At 40.3% G+C, this 19,226-nt stretch overlaps 4 protein-coding genes across 5 annotated transcripts; 2 read left to right on the forward strand and 2 right to left on the reverse strand.

Annotated features, from left to right (window-relative positions):
* The first annotated feature begins 1,825 nt into the window (after positions 1–1,825).
* On the forward strand, positions 1,826–2,724 carry g0s2 (G0/G1 switch 2). The gene is made up of 2 exons (XM_034536562.1): positions 1,826–1,873; positions 2,025–2,724. Exon 2 carries the CDS (start codon positions 2,044–2,046, stop codon positions 2,386–2,388), a length of 345 nt encoding a protein of 114 aa, XP_034392453.1. The 5' UTR covers positions 1,826–1,873; positions 2,025–2,043; the 3' UTR covers positions 2,389–2,724.
* Positions 2,725–3,013: 289 nt separating this feature from the next.
* On the forward strand, positions 3,014–9,870 carry taf8 (TAF8 RNA polymerase II, TATA box binding protein (TBP)-associated factor). The gene is made up of 8 exons (XM_034536546.1): positions 3,014–3,204; positions 4,935–5,094; positions 6,314–6,412; positions 6,500–6,562; positions 6,713–6,837; positions 7,470–7,617; positions 7,734–7,876; positions 9,405–9,870. The coding sequence occupies exons 1-8, from the start codon at positions 3,157–3,159 to the stop codon at positions 9,543–9,545; spliced, it is 927 nt and encodes a 308-aa protein (XP_034392437.1). The 5' UTR covers positions 3,014–3,156; the 3' UTR covers positions 9,546–9,870.
* On the reverse strand, positions 9,847–13,328 carry LOC117733151 (protein pitchfork-like). Of its 2 annotated transcripts, none has more exons than XM_034536557.1 (5): positions 13,078–13,328; positions 12,831–12,932; positions 11,609–11,742; positions 11,412–11,529; positions 9,847–10,067 (listed from the first exon to the last, which is right to left on the reverse strand). In XM_034536557.1, exons 1-5 carry the CDS (start codon positions 13,225–13,227, stop codon positions 10,002–10,004), a joined length of 570 nt encoding a protein of 189 aa, XP_034392448.1. In that variant the 5' UTR covers positions 13,228–13,328; the 3' UTR covers positions 9,847–10,001. The 2 variants fall into 2 exon arrangements, with proteins under 2 accessions (XP_034392448.1, XP_034392449.1); XM_034536558.1 differs by having other exon boundaries at positions 11,609–11,721; positions 13,078–13,317.
* A 161-nt stretch (positions 13,329–13,489) lies between these two features.
* Positions 13,490–18,490, reverse strand: atp6ap1b (ATPase H+ transporting accessory protein 1b). The gene is given in 15 exon segments (XM_034536508.1): positions 13,490–14,350; positions 14,353–14,467; positions 14,626–14,699; positions 14,702–14,862; positions 15,659–15,694; positions 15,806–15,941; positions 15,944–16,007; positions 16,010–16,030; positions 16,181–16,258; positions 16,260–16,267; positions 16,370–16,407; positions 16,531–16,724; positions 16,817–16,891; positions 17,196–17,316; positions 18,315–18,490. Coding segments are annotated over 15 exon segments (1,392 nt in total). The 3' UTR covers positions 13,490–14,255.
* Between the last annotated feature and the right edge of the window lie 736 nt (positions 18,491–19,226).

A 19,226-nucleotide genomic window follows, 5' to 3' on the forward strand; every position in this document is an offset into this window, starting at 1 on the left:
ATGACACATCAGCTCTTCAAATTTAGCCAGGATTACCAAGACCGGTGTCTTCAGATAAAAGTGTTTCAGCCGGGATAAATTACAACAAACCATCAGATACAAAACATGTCCTAGCAACCAGATCAAACGGAAAGTTCATAATCAGTTTTCCCTGTCCTGCATTTAGTACGTTCTAATTTTAAATGACTGATGAAGAACTGATTCTGATCTCCAAGATTCAACTGTAATGTCAGTCATCCTCAAAAATCTTTTCTCCCTTGAGCTCCTGTTATTATATATATCTATTTACCCCCCCACCCCCCCCCCCCCCCCCCCCCCCCCCCCCCCCCACCCACCCCCACACAAACACACACACAAACACACACACACACACACAACAACAATACTGTGGGCGTGTGTGTGTATAGAGACAGACTCCATTTAATCCAGAAATGTGAGGCAAAGGTCTTCAAACAATCTGACCTTTTTCTAGTATCGTTAAACATAAATGCCCAGAATCCATACTGTGTTGCTCAAAGAGGAAAATTATTGACAGTGTAATTATTAAGATGTTACCATGCAGCAACATTTGTGGAAAGTCTTCACTCCAAAGCTGACTAATAAGGGAAAGGTCGTTCTTGTATTTGGTTGCATTTTGTCACTGCTGAGCAAGAGTTCAAGTGTTGATCAATAAACCACAGAAAGAGTAACGACCCCTCTGTTTGGTTGCTATGCTGTGTCTGTATTTTGGTTGCTATGCTGTGTCTGTACTGTTTATCTTCAGATCTAATAAGAGAGGAATCAGCGACATATAAGCCTGAGCATCGGAAAATTTATAACAACTATCCTGAGGGGACAATACATGTGTGGACTACATTAGATAGTTTTAATAAAAAACTAAACGTCAACGTCATGGTGGCGCTAGAGGAAAACTAAGGGGATCACCAAAATCAGCGCAATATGTAATTTGGGAACCATGAATATGTGTATTAAATGCATGGCAATCCATTCATTGAGTTATTTCAGTCCAAATCAAAGTGGTAAAAGCTACAGACAAACCTGCACGTCATTTCTGGAGCCACACAACAATAAACAGCATGGCTAAAAACCCAACTGGATCATCTGTTCTGATGCCTCTAACATCTGGTGTGCAGATGTTGAACCCACATGCAGACGTCTCATGACGTCGGCCGGTGGCCATTTTCACTGAGAGTTGAGCACACGTCTGTCTCTGTGACAAAGATCAGACACATTTCACAACTTACTTGCCTAACTTCACTCCCTCCTCTCATGCAGTGAGTGGACGAGGTCTAAGGTCAGAGAGTTTCAGACAAAGGCACACACACACACACACACACACACACACACACACACCCTGCCATCCCTCGCCGCTACATGGTCAGCTCTATGGTCAGACAGCGAGCACACGGCGTGATCACGATGCCTGCCCGCCAATCAATGGGATGGGCTGAACATAGTTTAACGCACTGTGATTGACACTATTCAAGCTCTCGTGATGAGGATCAATATTTACAGCGACGAGCCAGGTAACGTCAACCAATCACTCATGTTGTCCAATGTTCAGCAACATGGGAGGTTTTTGAGTTTGTATCTTCTGCAACACATATCGACCTCATGTGATGTCACATGCACGCTTTCACCTAGAGGGGATATTTGCTTGACTTCTTGTCCCAGAGAACCAATGCCCTTTTACCCAAAAAGCCCCTGATCTCCAAAGGGCAATTACTATAGCCTCATGAATATGCATATTCTTTCGTCATTGTGGGAGTTGCCCGGGCTCCACTTGTGTTTAAATCGCAGGATCTGCCCTCGTCTGTTTGCCTGCGAATCCTTGACTGGGCCGTACGCTTGAGAGTTTGGGGTGTGCTTCAAAGTGAGTATCTGCCTGTCAGTATCAACATTGTATGTGTGTGGTGGAAAGATTGATTTACGTTTCCGGAGTACTTTGCTTTCAAGAGTAAAATCAAAGGAGTTCTCTGACAATGTTCTCCAACATATAATCAGTTTTTTTTCTCCTTCAACAGACTTATCAAACACCACACAATGGAAACCATTGGCGAGATCATCCCGTTCGCTAAAGAGATGCTAAACCAGAGGCCGAGCCGAGGCATGCTGAAGATCTACATGCTGGGCTCAACTATGGCGATACTGGGAGTTGTTGGTGGACTGGTGGAAACTGTTTTCCTGCCATTTGCAGAGCAAGAGACTGTTGAGGACGCACCGGCAGAGCTGATCACGAAGAAGGAGAAGAAGCAGGTGTTAAAGTCACGCACCACCTCGGTTCGCCCCGAAGTTGTGGACGTGCTAAATACGGTGATGATTGAGGCGAAGGCTAAACATCTGGTGACTGCTGGGCAGAGGAGCTCTAACCGCTTATATGCTTCTTAAAGAAACCCCTCCCATCCTGGTTTAAATGGACCCGACACTTGCAATGTTGATGGTGATGGTGGTGAATTAAAACACCATGTTGAACTGGTCACTTTGTTCTCATTCTTGTATTTCAGATTAACTAGTAGATACACTGAAAAGTGGAGGGTACAACAATGTCTAGCTGCTGGGCAGCAGATATACCTTTGGATGTGACTTGATGAATGTGTTGGGGAAAAATGGAATGTGTGTGATTTAATTCATTTTGCACTTTAATAAAGCTTTTTTTTCAGCTAGCAACTGATTCAGGTCTTATTTTAGAGTAATATAGCTCTTTGAACATGTTGCAACTAGAGACTGAAGCAGTCAGACAAATGATGAAGAGTAAAAAGGGAAAGTATTTGGATGATGTAGTGGAGTAGAAGTATGATGTTGCAAAACAATTGAAATAAAAAGCCTACTCAGGTGAAGTAAAAATACAAAGGATGTAAGTACTTACTCACTTACCTGTTTTAATTCCACCACTGCCCACAAGTCTATATATCTAGTGAGGAAAATTAATTACACATGGTTTAATGTAGTTCTACACACAGCCGCTAGATGGAGACAGCGAGTATCCTACGAGTTGATTTAAACTTCCGTCTGCGGAACAGGAATCGACGACACAGATTCGCACCGTGTTTACCAAACGGCGGCTAGGCTAAACGGCCGTTGGACAAATCACTCCTCACGCTACAGTTATATTGGTTTAATATTAATTAATCCGAGTCGGAGTACACATAATTACACATGGCGGATCCTGCGGTGGCGTCGGGAGGTTCACTGAACGCAGGAGGGGTAAGAGACGGTTTCTATCCTCGCTGTCAGGAGCAGGACGTCCGCTAGCTAACGTGACGCCGTTAACGGGACGTTGTAACGTTCGCTGTGTCTCTCAACAAGTCGCGCTGACGTTAAGTGACTCGGGTTGAGTCAACGATGAGCACGCGGCACTTCATAACACTAACACGAGTCGGTTAGCTGAGTGAACCGACATGTATCAGGCTGGACAAATGGACAGCAGTATGTGTGTTATGTACAATTGCAAGTTTTTTGGGACATATTTTCTGCACCGACTCAGTACCCATCTGTTAACAAGGTGGGTAGCGTGGTTTCTGTGGTACGTTGGTACGTCTTGCCACCTGCTAATGTGGAGCTAAGTGTCCTGCAAGTGTTGGACCATCGATTTAAACTTTACTTGCACTTACTACCATATTATGCTAAGTAAGACTTCTAGTCTACTATATTTCACTGGGATATGTTGTACTTTTTACCACTGCTAAATTTGGCTATATACCACTAAATATTCGACCCAATACTGTATAAAGTCTGATCTAAAATTGGCACCTAAACTACATTAAGATGCACTTGATGAAAGCTGAGTAATATAATATTCTATTTAATAGAATACTGTGAAATGTAACTAGTGGTAAGTACATTTAAACTAGTCCCTGTACTTAACCTGAGTATCTCCGATTTATGCAACTTTAACTTCTGTTCCACTACATCTCATTGACAAATATTTAAGGATTCATTTATTGGCATTATGCAACACAGGGTTGCACAATTAAATGCATCTGTAGCCCATTTGCTGCACAAGTAAAAACTTGACGAACAACAAAACAAAACAGTAGTACATACATTTTTGTGTATTTTTTTTTTTTAATTTAGCTGGAGGAGGAATGTAAACTGCAGCTACAAAAAAACATGTTCCGTGCAATATCTTCACATACAAAATCAGAACTCAGGTAAACATTGTCCAACATTTACTATGTTTGAGCCCCAAGCATCATTGAGTCGTCCGCTTCTCGTCCCACCGGAGTCCCGCGCTCCCTTAATCAAGTGCCGCTTGACCCGGGACGCCACGATGGAACCGGGTCTCTTTTAAAGATGTGGTCACAACAGTCACGACCTTTCTTTGCAGGGTTAGCCTGAATTCTCCTTCGACCGGACATTAACCTGGATCAGATTTTGTGGTGGAATTACATCGGTCCTAGATGGGTTAGTTTAGCTTCCATCTTGGATCTTCTCCCTCTACTCCAACTTCAGTAGCATTTGGTTTGGCAAGTCTTGCTGGGTGGCGAGCCGAGGGTGGTGATTGTCTCAAGGTCTGCTCTCAACAAATGGTTGGTGCTCAAACAGTCAAAAGTTGATGGCCAATTTTTTTTCAGATTTTTTTAAAATTTATTTTAAATGTTAAGATGTGGACCATATTATCTGACGAGATAATTTGTTTTATTGCTGCTGTTTACATGCCATCCTTATGATGCACATTTTAAAAAAGGTACTACAGGAATGCACTACTGTTCGTTTTGTTCGTCATGTTTCTCTTGTGTTTCAAATGGGCTACGACTGCCTTTTGTTGTGCATCCCTGTGTGTTGCATAACTACAATGAATTGATTAGAGCTACCAGCCACAGCATGGACATGTGCCGCCGTTGCCACAGAAATATAATTAAATTAATGAATAGTAACAGACATTATACTATTTTGTCACCCATCATATGTGTTATTTCATGCATGTTTTTCAGCGTGGGAGTGGTGGTAAAGCCGCTACCAGCCCTGCAGAGAACTACCACCTGGCCCGACGTCGCACCCTGCAGGTTGTCGTCAGTGCCCTCCTGACAGAGTGTGGCTTTGAGAGCGCAGAGAAGGCAGCAGTGGAGACGCTCACGGAGATGATGCAAAGCTGTATGTATGAAGCCTAAAGTAGATGTGCCCATGTTCATTTTCCTAAGCGCTGCATATTTTAATATATTTGTGTATTAAAATGAATACGGGATATGCACAGTTCTTCTCCAGGGCACCATGCTTTATTCGACAAATGTGTTTAACTAAGTTGCGTTCATCAGTTTAGTCTTTAGTAACCTCAAAGTTTGTGATCCAGCATAGAGTGCAGGTAAGCATACGAAATGACACCTCACAAAAACTAGATGGAACAAATATAACATGGCAATAATATTAACAACAACACGCTGCATCAACCATCCCAGTATCCTTAATCAAGTCAAATTATGAATTAAAAAATGCATCACACACAGAGGAGAGAGACTCCATTCTCTGCTTAAGTACTTTGATCAAATAGTTTTTTCACTGCTATATTTATGAGGTGTGAAGCTTCACTGACCTCATGATTGGCTTACAATTCACCTCATCATGATGTTAAATGCACCACCATTCCCAATGCATCACAAAGGTTGCACTTTCAAATTTGCTATATGACTGCATTTTATATGACTTCATTCTATATGACTGCATTCTATATTACTTATTCTTCAATTAATGGAAGCAGTTCCAGAAATCTGAAGTCCTTATTTATTTAGAAAGTGCTTTCTTAAATCTGACTACAAACCGTCTCTATGCCAGGGGTATTCAATTACAATTCCCCTGCTCCATAAAAGCTGCGTATTTTCAATACCAATATCTTTGAGCCACCTCAGTACATAAGCAGTACAAAAACATATATCCTTCTGCTGTGCATAACAAGTGTGCTGTAATCTACAAAAATAAGATTGTCGCAGAGCAGCTCTAAGACGGGTGACTGCCTGAATGCCTGTTGCCTTTTACACAAGTCAGCTAGCAGCCCTGCTATCCATTGTAATGTATAAGTAACATGACTTGTCAATGGACTGTTTACAAGGAGACAAGAAGCAACATCAAATTCAACCCTGATGAAGGCAAGATGGTTGAAATGAATTGTCATTCAACACAAATGCATGAATAAAGGAGAAGAGTCTTTAGTCTTTATGACGCATGCTGATTCTGGGAAAACATGTCCAAATGCATTTGTTGATGAATCCTACCTCTTTTTTTTTTTTTTATAGCCCATCTATTTGTTATATCTGCAAAATGTTTAGTCTTCATAAGAAGAGACTTTTCTGAACCCCAATGTGTTTTGTCCCTTTTCTAGATATAACTGAAATAGGTCGATGTGCTAAAGCTTATTGTGAACACACAGCCAGAAGCATCCCGACCCTGTCGGATACAGTGGTCACACTCATTGAAATGGGTAGGTACTGGAGGACACGTATCAGTTATGAGTTGGTATCTCAAGGTAACATGGAGAACATCATTCAATCTGTTTGTTTCACTGCAGGTTTCAAAGCCGACACCCTGCCCGTGTATGCCAAGAGATCACAGAGGATGGTTATAACTGCCCGTCAGTAGGAACTTTACTTTTCACCGTTGGTGTGCATTATGTAATTTATTGGTGATGGTATTCTCACTTTCTAGAATCGATTTCTAATATTGTAACTCGTCTTGACATAGATGTGAACTTTCTTTGTGTTTTGGATTTGATGAATTTCAGCTCCAGTGACGAACGCACCTGTGACTCCCAAAGCCCTGTCAGCCGGCCAGAAACGCACACATCCAGCTCACATCCCCGGCCACTTCCCGGAGTTTCCTGACCCTCACACCTACATCAAAACACCCGTGAGTCAAGCGTTCTCACATTATGTCTTGGTAGCAGACTGACAGGCTGGAGGTTTTATGGACAGGTGTGAGGGAGGGAGGGAAGGAAGGGGTTTTCATTTTCCATGGACTTTTATGACTTTAATGTAACTAAAATAAAAATGTTGTCAAAGAGTAGCAATGGGTACAAGTATTGGTTCAAATGTGAATGTTACCCACACCTAGTCGTTACAGAGACCCTGAGACAAACCCTGAACTAAAAGTAATTGTCCTTACTAATAGTATTATTATATATGAAGATGGAATATAATCCATTATGTATAAAGTTATTGACATGGAAACACACCGTTTTCACGACCTGCGATAAGTAACAGATTAAATTCAGATGGTGTGTGTGTGTGTGTGTGTGTGTGTGTGTGTGTGTGTGTGTGTGTGTGTGTGTGTGTGTGTGTGTGTGTGTGTGTGTGTGTGTGTGTGTGTGTGTGTGTGTGTGTGTGTGTGTGTGTGTGTGTGTGGTGTGTGTGTGTGTGTGTGTGTGTGTGTGTGTGTGTGTGTGTGTGTGTGTGTGTGTGTGTGTGTGTGTGTGTGTGTGTGTGTGTGTGTGTGTGTGTGTGTGTGTGTGTGTGTGTGTGTTTTTTCCCTTCGGCTCGCAGACGTTCAGAGAGCCCGTGTCCGACTACCAGGTGGTGAGAGAGAAGGCAGCGAGTCAGAGGAGAGACGTGGAGCGAGCGCTCACACGCTTCATGGCCAAGACCGGAGAAACTCACAGCCTCTTCAAAGACGACATCACTGCCTTCCCATGTGAGTGACCCGTACTTCCAAAAGCGCTTGTAACGCCTTGTTCTCTGCATGTCTGTTACGCTGCCGAAAGCATGTTGTGTTCACACAAGTTCTAATACCTGTGAATGTGTTTTCAGTGATCGCAGCACAGCCAAGCACTATTCCATATCTCAGCGCCCTCCTGCCCTCAGAGCTGGAATTGCAGACTCTGGAGGAGACGGACTCCTCTGAGCAGGACGACCAGACAGACAGCGAGAACGCAGCAGGAAACATCATCAGCGTAAGTCTTAACCACTCCTGGATAGAGGCTGCGTTTTCCTACCCTTTCTCAGTGGCTCTCGCTCAGTTTGCAGACTTCCAGAGATTTTAAAATCGCTACTTCCTGGGAATATGTCAGTTTCTGCACATAGCACATGAATTTGAAAAGCTAACAAAGTCCAACCTTGAAATTCTGTTTTTAATCTTATTGTGGTGAACTCCGTGGAAGAATTCACTCAGAGTTTTAAAGTTTCCAAGCTTTTTCATGAACATATTCACTTTAAGTTTGGTAATGGAGCCAGCTCTCAAACAATTGAACAACTTTATGTTATGTTTGAAACATTGGTCGAATGTAATTAATTACTGATTTAGGCTACTCAAGTACTGTACTTAAGTAAAGTACCAGTTCCTCAAAATAGTTTTTGAGTATTTCCATTTTATTTAACTTTTTATTTTAGATCCACGACATCTCAGAGAAATATTGTACTTTTAACTTCACTATATTTATTTGTCAATATTAGTTACTCGTAGATTCAGATTTTGAATACAAAATGTATATCAACTAATAAACTATGATTTAAGTAGTATATTGCCTGATTATTAAATAAATAAAGTAATTCAAATTAGATGGGCTATTCTGCATAATGAGTATTATTTTACTATACGTACTTTAGGTATATTTTCCTAATACTTTTGTACTTTTACCTATAACATTTTCAATGCAGGAGCTTTTTATTAGTATTTTTACATTATGCTCTAGTAAATCATAAACTCATCGTTTGTATTGTAAATGTTGATGTCACGACAAGAAAGTCACCCTTCTCAAGGCACGATAAACGAGTTGAGGTCCTTGACGGGGTCGAAGTCCGCCCTCGTTATCAGTCGTGCTAGAAACAGGAGACTCCTCCCCCCCCACCCCCCACCCACATGGAGAGATGGTGCAAAGAGTACTAGCAGCCGCAGGTGAGGGGGCTGTAAAGCGGCCGCGGTCGGGACACCTTCAGAGCCGGACGCTGCACACCGCTGCAGAGGAAATGTGCACTGAGGACCAGACAATCCACCCATTCAGAAATCTCAAAATATTTTCGGTTCATCATGAAACTGCATGGTACAAAACTGAACTAGTTGACTAGTTGTCAGATTTAGGTAATTAATGGGAAACCCTGCTCCAACTCTAAAGCAAGCCAATTAACTCATTAAATGAATTTACTGTGAGTTTACATGCTGTTACTACTTCATGGTTGGGAGCAGTGGTACTGATGAACACAAAACATACAATGGGGTAATTACTGAGCTTTAGATGTGCTGGTATTTAGGTTCAGCTAGGTTAGCTCTGTTGCTCTGTTACACTCTTTTTGCTAAGCTACACTAAACTAGCTCTATGCTACACCCCCACACACACAGCGGTGGTATCATTATTCTCCCTGTAAGAAAGCAAATAAATGCATTTCCCAAAATGTTAAACTATTTCTTACAATATGATCAAGTTATCTGGTGGCGTGATTCAACAAAGATTTCTCACTTATTTCTTTCTTTTTCGCCTCGCTCAGGATGATCCGGGAGCTGACAAAGAGAACTCCATGCTTCCTCCTGGTGGAGTTGTTCCTTCCGCAAAGGCCAGCGAGGACAATGTGATCGACAACCCGTACCTTCGGCCAGTCAAGAAACCCAAAGTGAGAAGGAAGAAATGAGTCCAATGTGGACCAACGGACTCGCATTTGCCACAGTGGTTGGTGCTTTGGGCAGTTCAGTTAGTGATCCCCTCCCAGAATGCAGCAGCCCGGTGTTGAAACCTGCTGCGTGAGCCGGGACCAGCACTGCCGTTTGCTTTTTGTAAGCTGACTTTTATTGGAGAGAGAACTTTACTTTTGTTGTGTTAACTATCATCATTTCTTCAGCAAGCACTCACTTTGTTTAAAAGAGATTGTGTAATGTCACTTTGTAAGCAACACCGTGGTGTAATATACAAACCATACAGGAAAACAGTTTTTTTGAGAATAAAGAAAAATACATTTCTTTCTTTTTTTAATTTACTTTTAAATTGAGACATCCATTTTTTTTAATAACAGTATCATTCCAGTAAATGTACATTAAAAGTTCAGGTACAAATTATGACAAAGGCAACATCAACAATGGGTTGATGTTGGTTAATAGTATAAACTCATGTAGGCCACTCTGCTTCTGTGCTTCAGCAATGCCGTTTCACTGTTCAGCTGAAGGAAAACAAGAGTAGATGTTGCTCAATATCGTTCCACATATAATTACTATGAGAAAATCATGCTTTTTTTTTTTTGTGCAGGAACTGACATTTTAAACAGGATTCAGGATCAGTTATAATTGTCAAACTTTTTTTTAAATTAACTCTGCACATCAAACACACAAATAGGTTGACATTTTGAGAACAGCACTTTCATATGCTTACTTTGCCGAGACAGATGTGAAGATTGATACCACTCATGTCTGGTCAAAGAAGTGTTGATGAAAGAGTCAAGCGATGATGCCACTTCTATGTGAATAGCTCTTACAGCTTAAACATGTAAAGATAACACCATAGTGCTTCAGAACACTCCTTCCACGCGTCACTCCAAAGGATCCAAAATAATCGACTTGAATATGTGGAGGGAGGTTTATCAGGAGAGAACACCCAGGGGGGAACCTGTCATCTGCTGCTGTCGAGGAGTACTATGTGTGGCCAATTATCAACATGCAGTAGCAGCAGGAATCCAATATTGTTAGTGTAGTCTGGATGTGATTGTGACTACCTTAATTAACCCCCTCCTCATGAACATGTTGAAGAATTAGATCAGAAATGTGAAGGTCGTCTTCTTTTGTGGCACATCTCTGTTGGATGAAGCTTCCAGACAGAAGCGGTCTCTAAAGTCTGGTCATCAACGCTACAGCCATTTTCAAACGAATCCAGGATGAGAACAGAGCCTCTCTTGTATTTAACATCCCAAATCCACACTGAGCCTGGCCATAGTTGGTATGCAGCAACAGGTAACTCACAGTTTTGTAACCATTATCATACAAATCATCAAAATGATGAGCAGATGTCACGGATATGTCAACCTTTTAAGTCTTCCAGCTTATGGAGCTCCTGAATCCAGCTCTTCCATTCCTGTACATTCGTGCTCTTATACCGAGCTGACTGTTGATGATTTCCCTTCTTGTGAGACGTCTGACTGGACACACCGTTGTGCAACTAACACCCTCTCCACAGCTATCTGGGTCACCAAATTCAGAGGCTACATCTGTCTGATTCATATTGTTGTCCTTGCTAAAGTATGTCATAAAAAGTCATATTATGACATGCCATGAAAAGTTAGGTATGAGTACTTTTTTAGAGGTTTAATCAGCAAATGCCTCTATTGATCAGAAAAAAACATTTCCGAGACCGACAATAAGCTGCTTTCTGATAACGGAACCAGCCATCTACTGAACATGTGAAAGTCTTGTAAATATCCTCATGCATTTGTTTTCTTCATTTTATCCCTGCTTTTAGTGTTAAAACTGACATGTGTTTGCATGTTTTACATTTTGGATTTAAAAAACCTTACCTTCACCCTGAGTGACTTCTTCTCCAGCTGAGGCAGTCTGGACCAGTCTGGGCTCCCGAAACACATCGGCCAGCTTACTTTCCTGTTTGTCACTGCATCTTGAGCGTAGTACCCAGGCCTGTTTCACAAAATAATCTGTCAGCTCAGTTTAGCACTGTTGTGTGTCTGTGTGAGTCTCGGTGAGTCTCTTGTCTCACCCGGGGCTGTCCTCAACTGTACAGGACATGATTTTGAACCTCTGTGAGGTCGAGTTGAAAGGTGTTTTGCCTGGAGGAGGGACTCTGGTCTGGCTTTGATCCTGCTGGTACTGCTGTGGGGAAGGGTTCTCTGTCTGATAAATACATTTAAACATGTTAAACAGGGTATTCCAGCCATTTAGCACTACACTTCAGCCTGGAGACAGAAAGTAGGTTAGACCCACTAACGGGTACATCTCTCTGTTTACCGCTACTGCTCTGGTGCTCCTACCTCTAAAGAATGAATATATATATATGAAAAATATATATGAAAAAAAAAAATATATATATATATATATATATATATATATAGCCCAGACTGCCTCAGCTGGAGAAGAAGTCACTCAGGGTAAAGGTAAGGTTTTTTAAATCCAAAATGTAAAACATGCAAACACGTCAGTTTTAACACTAAAGCAGGGATAAAATGAAAACAAATGCATGAGGATATTTACAAGACTTTCACATGTTCAGTAGATGGCTGGTTCCGTTATCAGAAAGCAGCTTATTGTCGGTCTCGGAAATGTTTTTTTCTTATCAATATAGAGGCATTTGCTGATTAAACCTCTAAAAAAGTACTCATACCTAACTTTTATATATTTATATATATATATGTATATATATATATGTATATATATATATATATATACGTGAATATATATATATTCACATATATATGTGTATATATATACATATATGTGTATATATATACACATGCATGTATATATGTGTGTATATATACATATATATATATATATATTTATTTTTATATATATAAATATATATACGTGTATATATATACACAAATTTATATATATTAATTTTTTAATTTATATATATTTTTAGACATTTTTATATATATATATATATATAGAATTATAGTGTCCATCATCTTAATGGTGCAGCTGGTAAATGTGGAGACAATTTCAACTACTTTATCCAGAATGCATGATATTATTAATAAATATATATATATATATATTAAAATATAAATCTAAATATTAAAATAAAAAGACAGGTAAAATACACAAAGATTGTAATTTGGTACAATACTTAAGTATGTAGGTTGGTTACATTTCACCACTGAACAATAAATTCGAACTTCATATGTCCAATTGGTGGATTTCTCCTTGAAGGTACCTCCAGCTACTTAAATACGTTTGTTGGAGCAGCTCGTGTCGCCTACCACTGAGCCACAGGCCGGGAAGCGTGCTGCGGTCCTCGCAGAGAGGCTGTATCCTCTCTTACTTTCAGGTCTCTTCTGTAAGTCATAGAGCATGGTGCCAAACTGGGAAGAGAAAGGAGACATGTTATAATCATATAATGGCCCATACGCATCTTCATAAAAGCAACCTGCAAATCATTGGTTTCCGTTATCAAAACGTGTGACGAGCGAAGACAAACGACGTGCGGCAGTGAATGGAGACACCCACCGTGTGGTTGTCGTAGCATCCCGGGCCGACGTGCGGCCCCTCGGGTCGGGACATTTGGATTCCCAGCCGGTCGGGTGCAAAATGGACGGGTAAGAGTTTCCTCTCTTGAGAGCTGCCAAAATGCACTCTCTGAAAAGGAGCTGCTAACATTTTAGAAACAACGTGTGCCAGAACTGAAGTACAACATTTAAAAAAATGCAAAGTTACACGCAACACAGTAAAGCGCCGTCTCGACCTGCCGTGTTTTGTCTTGCTGTAACGATGGCAACCGGGTTGGTACGTTAATTACGTAAACTGATAGCATTATTATAGTTATATATGATCAAATAAATACACTTATTTTAGCTTCCGTGATTGACGTTAAAGATTACACATTACTTAAGTCTTTGCATTCACAACAAGCCAACTAAAATCACATTGTATAGATTTTTATTATTTTCAATTAGAGACAATGTACATGTCATGGCACATTAATACGTTTGTCAAAATCAGAACTGAGGCACTGTTATTACATGTTTTGATGAACCTAAAGCAAGGCGTAAACTTGCTATATAAATAAATAATTTGTCAAGAAAATATTGGATGCAAGTCTTGATTTGGATTTGTCTGAGTAATGCCAGCAGAACTAATCCAAGGTTAAGTATTAGCATACTTTTGTAAGGCAATTCCAAAACAGTCACAAAAAGCATTCTACTCTTTGCATACAGGCACTTATTTCATAACCAATAGTCAATAAATTACAGTTGAGTTGGGGAAAAAAAAAAGAAGTAAGAATTGAGGTCTTTGAAGGTCCTCCAGCATCCAGCGATCACATTCATGTTGGCACAGAAGACATTCTATTCTCTGTTACGAGAAATTATTGCTCATCATTTTAGGACAAAAGCACAAAAACACCTTTTAGCACACAAAATCAACGAATATAAAAGGTGCATTCACTTTGGCACTTGCAAATACGAAGAGGGGAAATGAAATGTGCCCTGCAGGATATCAATATGCAAAAGTCGGCTGTGGAACGATTCAGGAAAGAAATCTACCGGAGAGAATATCGGCGGAAAGGTTCTCGTGTCGGACAAATATCTTCAAAGACTAAGGCCCAAGCTCCCAAAAGCTACATGACAAGGAAGGACTCTCCTAGGAGGCACTGACAGACTGAGGAGTGTTTATGTTTCGGGGGCGCTTTACTCCGACTGAGGCACTGAAATCGACGGGCCATTGGGGTCGTCAAATCGATCCATGGTGTTTAGCTGCATGATCATGTGCAGACCGTAGACTAAATCAACAGCATGAGCAGTCCGGTCAGCAGCCCCATCCAAATCCCCGGGGTGAAGAACCCTGCACAGTCACTGCATAGGAGAAATCGGTTCTATTGGCCAAACCGAAAGCCCTGAATCTGTATCAGAAAATGCATTTAAAATTCAGTGAGTGAACAGGAAGACTAAAAAGAGACACCTGATGATCAAAACCACTTTACATTTAAAGAGTACTTGGTGCACTGCTGCAGGAATATTGAGTGGCAGGATGTAAAATGCAGCACTTCTATAGTCGTACCTGAAAGTCGATGAAATTGAGCCTCCACAGAGTGGTGTTCGCGTTGGTGTTGTTTGGCACTAGCAGAGTATCTCGAAGCTAGTGACAGACTGGCAGTGGAAGGAATACTCTGCAGGGGCGTAGATGCCGCGGCTCCCAATGAAAGAGGCAGTTAGACCGCCTGTCAGCAGCTGCACAGAATCCATGGTGAACCAGAACCGTGCAGACACGGGATAGAATCGGCGACTCATGGTGAACCTGGAGATCAACGGAAGAGCGTTCCTCAACGACAGACTAGTATTCATCGCTAGAATTGTGACAAATATGGTTATTAATAAACCCATTGTTCAACAAATAGCACCCCTGTATGTAGGATTAGAACATGATTGACTCTACTGATAGTATCAAAAAATACTGAGACAGACAGCACGACCGCACACTTATACTGAACGAGAGAAAAACCTAATATAATACAAGGTGTAGTCTGAAGCTGAAGAATAAAGTCTACAATTACACCAGGTCAGACAATGATTCAAAGACTAAAGGCCTTGAAAACACAATGAAAAAATATCAGCTTGATAAATAATCCCTAAAGACGCTGCTTATTTAGTCAGAGATATTTAACATAACAGAGAATCACTTCTAGATTTGAAGACGATTAAAGTAATAGTTCAACATTTTGGGAAATATGCTTATTTGACTTCTTTCAGAGATCAATACAACTCTCATTCAGCCACATTCAGCAGCCGCTTAGTTTTGAATGAAGACCAGAAAAAGAGGGTAACAGTGAGCCTGGCTCGGTCCACAGGTAACGGGATCCACCTGCCGGCAGCTCTAAAACTCTAAAACCATTTTAACACATTGTATCTTGTTTTTTTATTTATGTAGTGTTAAGGGTACTGCAATGGTTTTATGGGGGATATATGTGAGCTAAAAATAATGTCAATTAATAATTTAAACAGCTGCTATCTGTCATATATTTAACAGGTCGACATAAAAGAAGTATTGAGCCCAAAATGTATTATTGTTTTATATTTGTAGTCTATTGCTTTACCTTAGTGTGTAGCCTGAACTATAGCGGAGGACAAGCCTGTGGTGAGAAAAGAAGAACACATTCAAAATGACTTCTCTCTTTTGAAAAAACATCAAACTAAAGTTCACATGAATAAACAAAAGAACGCCAACATGCTGGCCATCTCACAGTGCGGTGCTGCTGTTGCACATGGATCCTTCCATGGAAGGTGTTTCTGCATGGAGGTCGATCCACACATCTTTTGAAGTGCTGATGGTGAGATTCTGAGCCCAAAGCATGATGCAAAGGTTACCGGATATATTAACATGATGGGCGGTCTGACATCGAGCGCCTGTAATTGGAGCAAAGATCGCCCCGCCGGTCTGGATAGACAATAGATGTCTCTGAAATCACCTACGCGAAAAGAAATCAAAATGTATATTATGATTATTTATGTCTTCAAGTGACATTTTGAAGACATTTTGTCATTTGTGTATGAAATGGGGTACCATTAAAAAAAATAGTAAAATGTTGGTACATTTTGGTGCTGTTAGCATAACTTACTCGTGATGGCTGGAGGCCTGTGTATATCGCAGTGTACAGGACATCTTTGTCTTTCATGATACTTAGAACTTTTCCAATAAATTTCATCTGTTGAAAGAAAAATACAGTTGAGTTACACATACAGTTACATACTATACTGAAATGCTGAGAATTATTACAGTATGAAATCCATTAACAGTTAAAACATACCATTGCCATGAAGGACTTCCTTGCAAGACATGTCCAAGCTATAAAAACAGTAAACAAATTAAATAAACTTTATTTTCACCAAGCTTTAAAAAAAAAGAGAGAGAAGAAACTTCATAGATAGATTGACTATTGACTGATTTGCTAAAGAACACAAGTCTTACCCAGTACAATACGGAAGATTGATGAGGAGTAGATTGCTGGCGGATGTGTTGATGCTGAGATGTGACAGAGTGTCTGCGTCTACAAGCAGAGGCGAGACCCCCAGCTTCTCTTGCAGCAGAGCTGGGATGGCAGAGGAATCTGACCACTCTAAAGCAGGGAGCATTAATGATGAGGAAGAAGACTGCAGTGCAGCCTGAGGAAGAGTGCGTGGAAAGAAGGATCAGCATTCTTAGTCCGACAAAATCATCTTCATTTAGGACTCATGGATAAATTTATAAAACCTACCTCAAGATTTTGAAAAGCACTATCCTGCTTATTTCCAAACACTCCACCAAAGACTGTGAAGTCATCTTTGCTTAACTGAACACAAATAAGGAACATTTAATTTAATCATTCAACAAGTGTATAACAAGTGAAAAGATAGTTGTAGCTTAATACAAATAAAATTGCAATGCAACTAAAACATCAATCAATCCCATTCATCAGTCACAACAACACTGATCCACAGAGAATAAACCCGAACAATGTGTTCGAGAGGAGCTGAGAAAGGGGAAGTAATGCCAAAGCTCACAGTCACACCAGAGTGAGAAGTCTGTTACACAGGGTCACATGGGAAGGCAGTGCAACTACACATGAATATAGTTGTAATGTCTCGGGGGCTGACCTTATCTTGCAGGAACAGCAGCACAGTGTGCGAGCCAGAGCCAAAGGCAGAGGTAAGGTAGGCCTTCAGTTGGCCTTTGGGCACGATGTGACCAGCTGCAGGTGAGGCCAGTGGTGGTAACCTTAACATGCAGGAATTATTTTTTTTAAAACGACAAAAAAAACAAAAACAGATTGTGATATATTTTACAATTTTTCATAAAAGCAGTTTTTAGAACAATAAGTAAAATCATCCCATCAACGGATATATTTGTTCTGCTTGAAGCCGTCACTCACTCACAACAGTCAAACATTGCGGTAATTGTATCAATACAAGAGATAATACTCAAACGGTGTACTTTTGCATTTAAATTCTCATTCAGACTAATTTACAATAACCCAACAGTGAAGTCATATAATCTCTTCAGGCAATAATGGTATACATCATAATCCATCGCGCAAATCCAAGTTCTAAGTAAAAGTCTTACATTCACAAGTTTATTTTACTATTAGTGCAAACCTTATATTCATATAGGAATTGAGTAACAGTTGTGTAAAATAAACAAAACGGCAATAACATTATACAGTAAATACAAATGTCTCCCATTTAGCAATCTATATTATCTCAAATATTTGTCTTAACAATATAACAACCTTTGTTGGCATTGTGAAACCCTCAACTGGATGTGATCTCTTCTTCTGTCTAAAACACCTCATAGAATATATGTAGCATAGTAAATATAGCATACTGTACTATATGTGTGTTTGCTCCGTGTATTAGGGAACTGTGGTAGCTCCGACGATGTGTTTTAGTAACGTTAGGTTACAGGTGAAGCGATTCCACATGACACTACAAGATTAATAACAATTTATCAAACATTATGTTTGGCACAAGAGACGATTGTAACGTCACAAAATTAACCGGAAATGATGTGTCACAACGAACGTCGCATATTTAGTTTTTTGACTTGAAACTATATATTTCAGCTAGTTTATGTCAACCAGCTAGCGTTTACATTATCTAACTTACAAGTAGAAACATAGTTAAGCTAGCAACAGGTGTTAGCACACTGGCACGACAAACAGTCGGTGGACTACTAAAGTCTACATGACAAATAAATAATACAACATTAAATATTACCCGTCGCTGGACCACGCCAGGAGTGGCACTTGAGCAACGGAGTTCGCTGTGACGACAAGAGTGGCGAAAATGGCGAGAAAGGCCATTATTCTCACTCGACTGGAGCACCTCGATCCTGCCATTTTTCGTTTTTCCGCAAAGCTCTGCTCACGTGACTCAAACCAGCTGACAGTCATGTGAGGGACTTCCTGTTTCTTTCGCTCGGCCCCGCCCACAGCTGCCCTTCTCCTTCACCACGACAGGCCGCAGCTCTTCCCACCTTGTTCTGGTCACATTAGACACCCAGAGTAGTTAAATTACTCTCAGTCTGGAGACAAGCTATCTAACATTACCTTCATTTAGTTAGTTCTGTTTTACATACATACAAAATAGGGTGTTTTAATTGATGAATTTATATGAATGAAAGATTTTGCAAAAATAGGTGTAAAACTGTTGCTTAACTAAGTAGAATACATTTACTCAAGGAAATTACAAATTTGATGTATTGAACCTTACTTATGTCACTTACTTCTACATTTCAGAGACAGATAGTGTACTATTTTGCTGCACTGCATTTATTTGACAGCTTCAATTACTTTTCAGATTTCACTTTTTCATACAATTCCTGAGAAAACCATGTATCTCCAAATTTGGTCATTTACAGTTAGCCTTGTTTCTGCTTACTAAAAGGTGAATTGTTGTTTTATAGGTTCCAAAAAATATATTTATCATTTGTTTATGTATTTTTACCGGAGAAGCATGTAGAATATGTGATGCTATAACAATGCCAAAATACAAAATGTGCAATACTCTGACAAACCTAGTGAACCGCGCTTCACATGACTGACATGCATACCTGACAGCTGTCCATGGTGCTGATACATACGCCTTTGCATGTGGCCATTTTACTCCCTGTGGCATCATGTCCCATCA

This window comes from Cyclopterus lumpus, chromosome 7 (assembly GCF_009769545.1).
Source record: "Cyclopterus lumpus isolate fCycLum1 chromosome 7, fCycLum1.pri, whole genome shotgun sequence".
In the NCBI taxonomy this organism is placed as follows: Eukaryota; Metazoa; Chordata; class Actinopteri; order Perciformes; family Cyclopteridae; genus Cyclopterus; species Cyclopterus lumpus.

Bases quoted from the DNA above. Each gene is read 5' to 3' on its own strand.
- g0s2 (XM_034536562.1), top strand. From the start codon at position 2,044: ATGGAAACCATTGGCGAGATCATCCCGTTCGCTAAAGAGATGCTAAAC.
- taf8 (XM_034536546.1), top strand. From the start codon at position 3,157: ATGGCGGATCCTGCGGTGGCGTCGGGAGGTTCACTGAACGCAGGAGGG. The intron at 3,205-4,934 runs GTAAGAGACGGT...CATGTTTTTCAG, and splicing joins GTTCACTGAACGCAGGAGGG to CGTGGGAGTGGTGGTAAAGC. The intron at 6,563-6,712 runs GTCAGTAGGAAC...GATGAATTTCAG, and splicing joins GAGGATGGTTATAACTGCCC to CTCCAGTGACGAACGCACCT.
- LOC117733151 (XM_034536557.1), bottom strand. From the start codon at position 13,227: ATGTTAGCAGCTCCTTTTCAGAGAGTGCATTTTGGCAGCTCTCAAGAG. The intron at 11,530-11,608 runs GTGAGACAAGAG...TTTGTGAAACAG, and splicing joins ACAGTTGAGGACAGCCCCGG to GCCTGGGTACTACGCTCAAG. The intron at 10,068-11,411 runs GTAAGGTTTTTT...GTTTTCCTTCAG, and splicing joins AGAAGTCACTCAGGGTGAAG to CTGAACAGTGAAACGGCATT.